The sequence below is a fragment of the Triticum aestivum genome, chromosome 2B (genome assembly GCF_018294505.1).
Source record: "Triticum aestivum cultivar Chinese Spring chromosome 2B, IWGSC CS RefSeq v2.1, whole genome shotgun sequence".
NCBI lineage: Eukaryota > Viridiplantae > Streptophyta > Magnoliopsida > Poales > Poaceae > Triticum > Triticum aestivum.
The window spans coordinates 480329532-480340241 of record NC_057798.1 but is presented as its reverse complement, the minus strand read 5'-3'; the positions used below and the strand labels follow the sequence as shown (position 1 = coordinate 480340241).

Genomic DNA, 10710 nt, shown 5'->3' with positions numbered 1-10710 from the left:
TGAAGACCGAAGAAGAGTTTCTCTTTAATCTTGCTCTATTCTCTTCAAGATTCATGGTGCTAGCTTGTTGCCATCCTCTCATAATTGTTTTCGATTGTGAGAATCTTTTTCACCCATCAGGAGATATTCAAGAGTCTTCTCAGTTTGAATATCCGGAGCTCATCATCGAAGATTTATTCATTCTCAGTTTGCAGTTATCATTCTCCGATCTTACCGGTGCCTTGTTCAACTGATCTTTAATCGGCTCGTGCTCTCTTCGTTCTCATGTATCTAGATTGTCTCATGTATCTTCGTTCATTTCTCCATTCTTCCCGGTGTTTCTTTGTCTTCCCTTAATTCATTGTCAATTCGTACGATGGTTCGTTCAAGATTTTTTCTTCTTTCTTATCATATCAATTCATTTGTTGTTTCAATCCTATCGGTGGTTCGTTGAAGACCTTCTCAAGTTTATGTTATATCTCTCTTAATCTTTTCTACAAGAATAAGTAGTATGCCAAATCCGTTGATTGTCATCAATTTAATTGGTGAAGGATAAGCATAACATAATTCTTATTCTTGTTCATCCAAGTGATTAATTCTTTATTCCGGAGGCCCTTAAAATTCTCGGTTTCATTTGTTTCATCTTCTCTTTTTCCCGGAGTTCCAAGCTCTAATTATCACGGAGGTCCATCTAAATCATTGCAAGGATTCACCTTGTCTTTTCAATTTCTCTTTCTTTTCATTCCTTTTGTTTACCGGAGTTCTTCATGGAGGCTCTACATGATGGTTCATCAAGGATTTATATTTCTTCTTGAAGTGTTCATCGAGATTCTTTTCCAAGAAACTCAAGCATTCTTCATCTTGCTATCCGGAGTGCAATTTCTTTCTGCCGTATCTTTGGAGGTGGTATTATGTCCTTCTTGATAATTCCCCTTCGTTGCTTCGTGATTCACAAGTTTTCAAGAGTGACATATTTAAATCCATCTTTTTCTCTTTGTTCAAGAGATCTTTTCAACCGTCAATCTCTTCATTGGAGTTATCTTGGTATAGATTTCACCTAAAGCCTTCCCTAAGGAATGTTGCTATTTGGTGCTTATTAATGACCCAAGTTATCTCTTTTCCATCTTGATGGAACAAGTTTTCATCTCTTCGTTAATCTCAAGCAAGTAATTGTTCCGTTAGTGGCCGTTTGTCACCTCATAATGTTGAGATGTTTCCATAAGCCCATATCAAGATTATTCTTTTCGTTGTTGGTTTTCAACAACTCCATTCTAGCATTTGTTGTATCTGTGATCTCTCAACATCTTGTTTCCCTTCGTTCCGGAGTCATTGTGATGTTGCTCTTTTCAACCCATCATCTCGTTTGTCAAAGATCATGTTCTTTTCGTGCTTATCCATTTAACCAGAGTGTCGTGTCCTCTGCTCAAGTTCTTTTCATCTTATCTAGTCTTGTATCACTTTTCAACCGGAGTGCTGTTCGAATTTGGTCTTCCTTGATCCCCTTCCTTAACCGGCGCGTTTTCAATATATATCTTCCCTTCAACCTCAAGGTTTCGCAATACTCTTTGTCCCTAGTTTCTAACGGAGTGTTTTCGACTTTGTTCTCCTTCGTTCTATTCTTTTCTTGAATTAGTCAACCTCGCAAGGTTCTTTGGTTTCACTCGTTCGTCAAAGGAGCAACTTAGTTTTACCTCTCCTCTCTTTCTCTTCCGTTGTCCCTCCGGTGCCATTCTAGATCTCGGGACGAGATCCTCTCATAGTGGTGGAGTGTTGTAACGCCCCGAGACCGATGTGCCAGGTGTCGTTCAGTTATTCGTTGTTGTTGTCTTGTCATTGGCTTGCGTGTTGCATTTCATCATGTCATCATGTGCATTGCATCATCATGTTTTCAAAACTTGCATCCGTCCCGGTCTCCTCGTTCCTTCCGTTGTCCGTTCTGAGCCCAGACACACTTGCACGCGCCCGCGGCATGTCCGAAATATTATTTTATAAGTGGCCGGAAAATGTTCTCGGAATGGGGTGATAGTTGGCATGCGGTCTTATTATAGTGTGGATAGACCGCCTGCCAAATTTCGTCGCATTCGGAGTTCGTTTGGCAGCCCAACCGACGTCCGTAGCCGGTCTATCGTCGGACGTTTTCGGTCTCCGGAGACAGTTGTCGGGCTGCACTTCCCTTCTCTCCCCTCGGCCCTACTTCTCTTCACAGCCCACTAGCCCACCTACCATACCCCTCCTCGCGTCCGGTGCCGTCCGATTGAGATCGGAGGGCTCCGAAACCCCTCAAAACCCCCAACCCTAGCCTCCCTGCCTTATATAAACACCCCCCATGTCAATTTTGGCCTCCTCCACCCTCCCACCTTGGTTCTCGCGCCCCCAATCATCAGCCGCCGCCGCCCTCATCGCTTTCCGCGCCGGCCCGCTCCGCCGCCGCCACTTGGCGCTCCTCCCGCGCCTCCACCTCGCCACCGCCACGTGGCGCCACCCTAGTGGGCAGCGCCGCCGCAGTAGCCTCCCTCGCCCACTCCCCGTTCGCCACCTGTCCTCCCCGCGCCTCCCAGCCGCGCGCCCCGCCCAGGCCCGGGGCGAGCCCGCGAAGCCCATCGGGGCCCGAGCGCTCCGCCGCCGCCTGGTCCCGAGCGTCTCCCGCTCCGAAGCCCCGCCGCCCGACCTCACCAGCGCCTCCGCCCCGCTGCCCCTCTACCTCGTCGCCTCGCCTCCGCCGGCGAGCACCGCGCCGGTGCCGTCGCCGTCCCGGTGAGCTCGCGCCTCCCCGTCGCCCTCTCCCTCTTGTTTCTCTCTCTCTCAGACCTCTCTCTCTCTCTCTGCAGAACCCCGCAGGAGCCGCCGTCGCCGGAGTTTCCTCGCCGCTGCCCCGTTGCAAGTTGCGCCGGATCCGGCCGGAACGGGTCCGGAGCGACCGGATCTGGTCGTCCCCAACGCCCCTCGACCTTCCTGCCGTTGCGGTGCCCTCGCCGGCGTGCGTCAACGCCGCCGCCTCTGCCTTCTTGGTGCGGGCACGGGAGGAGGACGACTCCCCAGCCGGCCACGTGGGCCTCGTGGCCCATCCCTGCATTCGGCCCACCTCCTCCAGATCCAGCCCAGCACCAGATCTGGCCCAAGGCCTCTTTGGTGAGCACCCACATGCTATCCTGCGCCCCCTGCGCACTATTGGTTCTCGCGCCGGCCCGTGTGGTTCAGTTTCGGCCTGTTTAGGTTTTTTTCTCAGTCCTGCGAATTTGCTAATTATCCAGAGATAACAGTTTTGCACAAAAACCCCTCCATGTTCATGCATCAATAATTAATTAACCGTGCATCGGATTAAAATAATTTATATATGTAAAATGCTTAGTTTTTCATCTAGTTTCATAATATGCTATTTTCATCCATGTTTAAAATATTTAAAATGTTGTTTGATTAAATTTGCTCAAATGCCATGCTAAAATGCTTTATTTCATAACTAAATAACCGTAGCTCCAATTTTAATAAACTTTATATGTAAATGGGGTAGAATTTTGCCTAGTTTATCATGGTGGCATCATCTTGCATGTTTAACAACTCTAAAATATTGTTTAGGGCAGAACAGTACCAAACCTAATTTATGCTCATGAGGAGTTTCCGGAATTGTTGTTCGTTGCTTCCGGCCTCATTTAAACTTGACTAGATAGGTAGTTTTACCTTGCTTCTCTCCCTTGCCATGTTAAACAACATTTAATATTGTTGGGTACATAAACGAGATCAAACTAAATAACGTGTCGTGGTGTTCCGTCAATATGCAACTCGTTGCGTATTGAGCTCCACTTAATTTGTAGAGTTGTTTGTTGCACTTTCCCATACCAGGCCTCTTTAATCCGGACATGCATCATATTTGTTTGTGCATCGTGCCATGATGATGTGTTGGTTGTTTACTATGTTGTGTGCTTCTTTTCCGGTGTTTGCTTCTTCGGGTTGGTTCCGATAACGTCGAGGTTGTGAGGATCCGTTCGTCTACGTCCGTTTGTCTTCTTCATGGACTCGTTCTTCTTCCTTGCGGGATTTCAGGCAAGATGATCATACCCTCGAAATCACTACTATCTTTGCTATGCTAGTTTGCTCGCTCTTTTGCTATGCCAATGCTACGATGCCTACCATTTGCTTGTCAGCCACCCAAATTGCCATGTCAAATCTCTAACCCACCATGTCCTAGCAAACCGTTGATTGGCTATGTTACCGCTTTGCTCAGCCCCTCTTATAGCGTTGTTAGTTGCAGGTGAAGATTGAAGTTTGTTCCTTGTTGGAACATGGAGATGTTGTTCCTTGTTGGGATATTTATTTGTTGGGATATCACAATATATCTTATTTAATTAATGCATCTATACACTTGGTAAAGGGTGGAAGGCTCGGCCTTATGCCTGGTGTTTTGTTCCACTCTTGCCGCCCTAGTTTCCGTCATATCGGTGTTATGTTCCCGGATTTTGCGTCCCTTACGCGGTTGGGCTATAATGGGAACCCCTTGACAGTTCGCCTTAAGTAAAGCTTTTCCAGCAATGCCCAACATTGGTTTTACCATTTGCCACCTAGCCTTTTTCCCTTGGGAGTCGCGCATCCCGAGGGTTATCTTTATTTTAACCCCCCCGGGCCAGTGCTTGTCTAAGTGTTGGTCCGAACTAGAGTCCTGTGCAGCGCCCCCTCGGGGCAACTCGAGGTTTGGTTTTAGTTGTACGGAGCGCTCATCTGAGTGTGCCCTGAGAAAGAGATATGTGCAGCTCCTATCGGGATTTGTCGGCACATTCGGGCGGTGTTGCTGGTTTAGTTTTACCCTGTCGAAATGTCTTGTTGTACCGGGATACCGAGTCTGATCGGAATGTCTTGGGTGGAGGTCTATTCCTTCGTTGACCGCGAGAGCTTGTCATGGGCTAAGTTGGGACACCCCTGCAGGGATTTGAACTTTCGAAAGCCGTGCCCGCGGTTATGGGCAGATGGGAATTTGTTAACGTCCGGTTGTAGAAAACCCGAAGTTGACCTTAATTAAAATACATCAACCGCGTGTGTAACCGTGATGGTCTCTTTCCGGCGGAGTCCGGGAAGTGAACACGGTGTTGGAGTTATGCTTGACGTAGGTAGTCCAGGATCACTTCTTGATCATACCTTTATCGACCGTGCTTTGCCTTCTCTTCTCGCTCTCATTTGCGTATGTTAGCCACCATATATGCTAGTCGCTTGCTGCAGCTCCACCTCATTACTCCATCCTTCCTATAAGCTTAAATAGTCTTGATCTCGCGGGTGCGAGATTGCTGAGTCCCTGTGGCTCACAGATACTTCCAAACCAGCTTGCAGGTGCCGATGAGTCTGTGCAGATGACGCAACCAAGCTCAGGAGGAGCTCGATGAAGATCTTGTCCTTTGTGTTGTTTCCGTTCTAGTTGATCAGTAGTGGAGCCCAGTTGGGGTCGATCAGGGACCTTTGTCGCATTTGGGGTTCTTCTTTTATTTTGGTTCCGTAGTCGGACCTTGATTGTATCTGGATGATGTAATGCTTTATTCATGTAATTGTGTGAAGTGGCGATTGTAAGCCAACTATGTATCTCTTTCCCTTATGTATTACATGGGTTGTGTGAAGATTACCTCACTTGCGACATTGCTTTCAATGCGGTTATGCCTCTAAGTCGTGCTTCGACACGTGGGAGATATAGCCGCATCGAGGGCGTTACACACAGACTTACAGGGACAGGCATCCATGACCCAGCTTCGAACGTGTCGGTCATCAGCAAGTGGGTCCGGGTTGTAGCACTGGGCTAGCAGGACTCCGGTAAACCGAGCTGTAGCGGGCTAACATGACTCCGGTACTCAATGCGTGACATTTCCCCGAAGGGACAGACACAGGAACGAAGAAGGACACATGCCGGCCAGCCTAAGTGTTCCAGAGCAGTAGCAAGCTACCATGGCTCAGCGGTAACACTAGGAGACATTTCCCGGTAAGAGAGGCTACTAAAGATAAACAACTAGATAGTCAGATCCCACACATACCAAGCATTTCAATAACATACACACAATATGCTCGATATGTGCAAATACAACATGGCATCAGAACATGACTCTACGACACAAGTACTTTATTTAAGGCTCAGAGAGCCATACATAACATACACATAGGTACGGGTCACACGACCCAGCATTCAAGTCATACAGTCATACAAACCAGCAGCGGAAGTAGCTTGTCTGGGTACAGACAACTAGTAAAATAAAAGAGGCTTGGAAAGCCTAGCTATACTACATGGTCCTTCACAAGCTCAGGATCACCACCTGGGCCTTAGCCTACTCATTGATGTCAACGTCTACGAAGAACCCATCAGAAGGGGTTGCAGCGTCTTCTGTAAAAAATGTAAATTATAGCAACATGAGTACAAAGGTACTCAGCAAGACTTACATCAGATCCTACATACATGCACATTATCAAGAAGGGTTGGTGGAGTTATTGCAGCAAGCCAGCTTTGACTCTTGGCTAGGCTATCCTACGAGACTCCAACTTGAAATGGTTTTGCGTACACGAGTCCACTACTCACCACTTCAATACACTACCGAGGATCCACCTCCGTCTTCCTACGGAAGAGCCATCCTCGGCACTCACACTTATCTTGAGGCTTTTAGTAGTTTCCATTTACTTGTCTATGAACTGTATAGGCAACCAAGTAGTCCTTTACCGCGGACGCGGCTATTCGAATAGATCATGATAACCCTGCAGGGGTGTACTTCTTCATACACGCTCTCACCACTTACCGTCGTTTACACGACATGTACTCGGCAACCTTCAAGCGGAAGCCCAACGTGGGTGTCGGCCACGACCTACCTAATCACCTAAGCCTCTAGTCCAGGTTTATCGCCTATTCGGGTTCCATCCATGAGGAGATCCGGCCGAGGTTTCGCTCACAGCCCCAAACGATGTGAACAGGGTTCCCGAGATACCTAACGGGTATTCGGTACACCGTGCCACGTACCTACCGCATCACAGCCCACCCCTACGGTCAGCGCTGTCCACGGCCTCCAGTAGGCTACAAACACCAGAAACTACTTGCAACTCCTGGACAGAGAACTAGGGTGAATAAGAAGTCGAGAGGGTCCATTGTTTTCGGGCCCAATGCATGGTAGTAGCTGAATCTTAAATCACACATACAGATCTCAGTGCTTAAGGTCGGCTTCAATGAAACAACCCACCATGTACTCCTACATGGCCTCTCATCGATACCTTTACCAAATCGTGTTTACCACACCACTCTCATTACCGACATAATCATTTCACTCTAGTCCATCACCCAGATGAACCAGACCTGACACGACTCTAAGCATAGCAGGCATAGCAAGGTAGGAATAACACATACATATGGCTCAATCAACTCCTACACATGCTAGTGGGTTTCATCTAGTTACTGTGGCAATGACAGGTCATGCAGAGGAAATGGGTTCAACTACCGTAGCACACAGCAGTTTGAAACGCGTTGTCTTAATGCAGTAAAAGAGAGCAGGAGCGAGAACATGGGATTGTATCGATATGATCAAATGGTTGGTTGCTTGCCTGATGGTTCGATGCACTGATACGGTTCTTCGTTAGGGTAATCACGGTACTCCTCGGAGGCAGAACCTGCCGCAAAGAACACCGATACACAACCATCACCAAACAATGTGCGACAATATGATGCATGCATGAAACATGGCAATATGAGTGTGTTGGGCTAATGCAACTAAGACTAGAGGGGTTTGAACCAATTTGAATCAAAGATTCAAATTTCAAACTCATACATGCCCCTTTAAAGTGTTTTTCCTTGTTCTGCACTAAACATCAAGTTAACTTGTTTAATCATGCATGAAAATAGTACAGATGGATAGATTGGATTTTTCTGATCATTTTTCATATATAATTTGTCTGATTTGGAGTTACAGAATAAAAGTTATGAATTTTTGAAGTTTAAACTATATTCTGGAATTTCCTATATTAGATTAAATCCAGAAAATCAATTACTGCGTCAGCCTGACGTCAGTGTGACATCAGCAGGTCAACGGGACACGGTCCGGGTCAAACCTGACAGTGGGTCCCGCGTGTCAGTGTGATTAGATTAGTTAAAGTTTAATTAAAACTAAACCTGTTTAATTAACAGGGCTGGGCCCCACCTGTCATTGACTCAGGAGAGTCAACCAGGGCCCACCCGTGGTCAAACCCGGGTCGGCTGCACCGGCGTTTAGCCGCCGGCGAGCCCGACGCGGCGGCGGAAGTGGTTTTTGCCGTTCCGGCAACCAAACGAGCCGCGGAGGCCACCGGAGAGGAGCTGAGGTCGAGCCGCAGCTCTTGGTGGAGTCCGTTGGGGTCGGGGTGGCCGGAGTTGGCGCCGGCGACGACTTTGGCGGCCACCGGAGTTCGGCCGAAGTCGAACTTGTCGCTAGGGGGGTCGGTGAGGTGCGGGGAGTAGCTAGTTAGGTGCTACGTGACGCGGTGAGCATGATGGACACCGTGGAGTGGTCGGAGGGTGACCGGGAGCACGTCGGCGACGAGCTCCACGGTGGTGGGTGCGGTTGAGCTCCGGGAGGTCGCTACACGGCTCGGGAACGAGAGAGGGAGGGTAGGAGGGGTAGCTAGGCTCACAGCGCACCCGTAGAGGCCACCGGCGGGGTCGGGGACGAGCTGAGGCGGCGACGGTGTTGAAGGGGATCTCCGGCGACGGCGGTTCGGGCGAGGTCGTTGCGGTGGACTCGGGCGTTGCGAGCGCTCGGGGCTCGGCTTGCTCGATGAAGTGGACAGCGGCGGAGCTCCTGGACACGACGAGAGGACGCACGGGCGGCGGGGAGCGCGGCTACGACGTAGGCACGGCGGCGGTAGCGTCGGCCATGGCTGGGGGGCGCGAGGGGGAGGAGCTGGAGAGGAGAGGGGGTGTCTGGGGGGTTCGGGGAAGAGAGGGGGAGCGATCCACGACGTCACCGGGCGAGGGGAGCGGCGAGGCGGCGAGCAGGTGCGTGGCGCGCGCTGCGGTCGCCGTCGGGCACCTGCCTGCCTGCCTGGCCGGCAAGCAGCTCGCTGGAGCGGCGCTGGGCTGGGCCGGCAGGTGGGCCGGGTGCTGGGCGCCAGGTAAGTTTTTCTATTTTTTCCTGTTTTCTGTTTTTTTAATACTTCTGCAACTTTGTTGATTTATTAAAAATACTTAGGCAACTCCTAAAATCACCAAACTACTCCTGGTCCATAGTTGGATTATTTCCAACATGAAACATTTTAGTTTGGAGATATTTGGGCATCTGAATATTTTATATAATTTTAAATGCCCAAATTCAAATATCTATGATTTAATTCAAAGACCCTAGGATGACCTAGGAAAATGTGCATCACTTTTGTCAGGGGTTCTGAACCAGGACAAAAATGATGGGCATTTTAGAAGGGCATTTCAGGTTCATTGAAAAAGTTTTTAGTAAACCCTAGTTGGTTTCAGAGGGGGCTGGGGGTTCTGTCATCCCCATTTCAGGTTTCTGATGAAAGAATAAACATGATGCAACACTCTAATGCATGACTAGCTAGGGTGTGACAACTCACCCCCACTCAAAAGAATCTCGTCCCGAGATTTGGGTTCCTCCGGGAAGAAGGCAGGATACTCAAGTCGAAGACGATCCTCCCTTTCCCAAGTTGCTTCATCCTCAGAATGGTGCGACCATTGAACTTTGAGAAACTTGATATTATGACGTCGAGTGGTACGCTCGGCCTGATCGAGGATACGAATGGGGTACTCTCGATACGTAAGATTATCTTGGAGATCAAGCGTTTCGTGGTCCACTCCACGGATAGGATCCGAGAAGCAACGCCTGAGTTGAGAAACGTGGAAGACATCGTGGACTCTGGAGAGATGCGGAGGTAGTTCCAACTGGTAGGCAACTTCCCCTCGTTTTGCGAGAATGCGGAAAGGTCCAATGTAACGAGGAGCCAATTTGCCTTTGATACCGAAACGATGGGTTCCCTTCAGAGGAGTAACCCGAAGGTAAGCCTTCTCGTCAACCTCGAAAGTCATAGCCTTATGTTTTCGGTCATATTGACTCTTTTGACGAGATTGGGCTGTTTTCAACTTTTCACGAACGATGCGAACTTGCTCTTCTGCTTCCTGAATCATATCCGGGCCAAAGAATTGTCTTTCCCCGGTTTCTGACCAGTTAAGGGGTGTTCGACAACGTCGTCCATAGAGCACTTCAAAAGGGGCTTTACCCAAGCTAGATTGATAGCTGTTGTTATAAGCAAATTCGGCAAATGGAAGGCATTTCTCCCACTCCATTCCGAATGAGATAACAGAGGCTCGAAGCATGTCTTCTAGGATCTGGTTGACGCGTTCCACTTGACCACTTGATTGAGGGTGGAAGGCGGTGCTAAAAGAGAGACGGGTTCCCATAGCATTTTGGAAACTTTCCCAAAATCGAGAGGTGAAAAGACTTCCTCGATCCGAGTTAATTTCCAAAGGAACACCATGGAGAGACACTATTCGGGAGATGTATAAGTCTGCCAATTGACTAGCGGTTATACTCTCACGAACAGGTAAGAAATGGGCTACTTTGGAAAGACGATCGACAACGACGAAGATAGCATTATTCCCTCTCTTGGTCCTGGGAAAACCGGTAATGAAATCCATACCAATTTTATCCCATTTCCATTCAGGAATAGCTAGGGGTTGAAGGGTGCCAGCAGGCCGTTGATGCTCTGCTTTTACACGACGGCAGACGTCGCAATTAGCAATATACT

The 10710-nt window shown here is 48.7% G+C and overlaps 1 protein-coding gene across 1 annotated transcript; it reads left to right on the top strand.

The window, feature by feature from the left end:
• The first annotated feature begins 1934 nt into the window (after positions 1 to 1934).
• Positions 1935 to 3902, top strand: LOC123041440 (extensin-like). Its single transcript, XM_044464050.1, has 2 exons — positions 1935 to 2733; positions 2808 to 3902. The coding sequence occupies exons 1-2, from the start codon at positions 2306 to 2308 to the stop codon at positions 3190 to 3192; spliced, it is 813 nt and encodes a 270-aa protein (XP_044319985.1). The 5' UTR covers positions 1935 to 2305; the 3' UTR covers positions 3193 to 3902.
• The last annotated feature ends 6808 nt before the right edge of the window (positions 3903 to 10710 follow it).

Excerpts from the sequence above, each read along its gene's own strand:
- LOC123041440 (XM_044464050.1), top strand. The coding sequence starts at position 2,306 with ATGTCAATTTTGGCCTCCTCCACCCTCCCACCTTGGTTCTCGCGCCCC. Across the intron at positions 2,734-2,807 it reads CCGGTGCCGTCGCCGTCCCG|AACCCCGCAGGAGCCGCCGT; the intron begins GTGAGCTCGCGC and ends CTCTCTCTGCAG.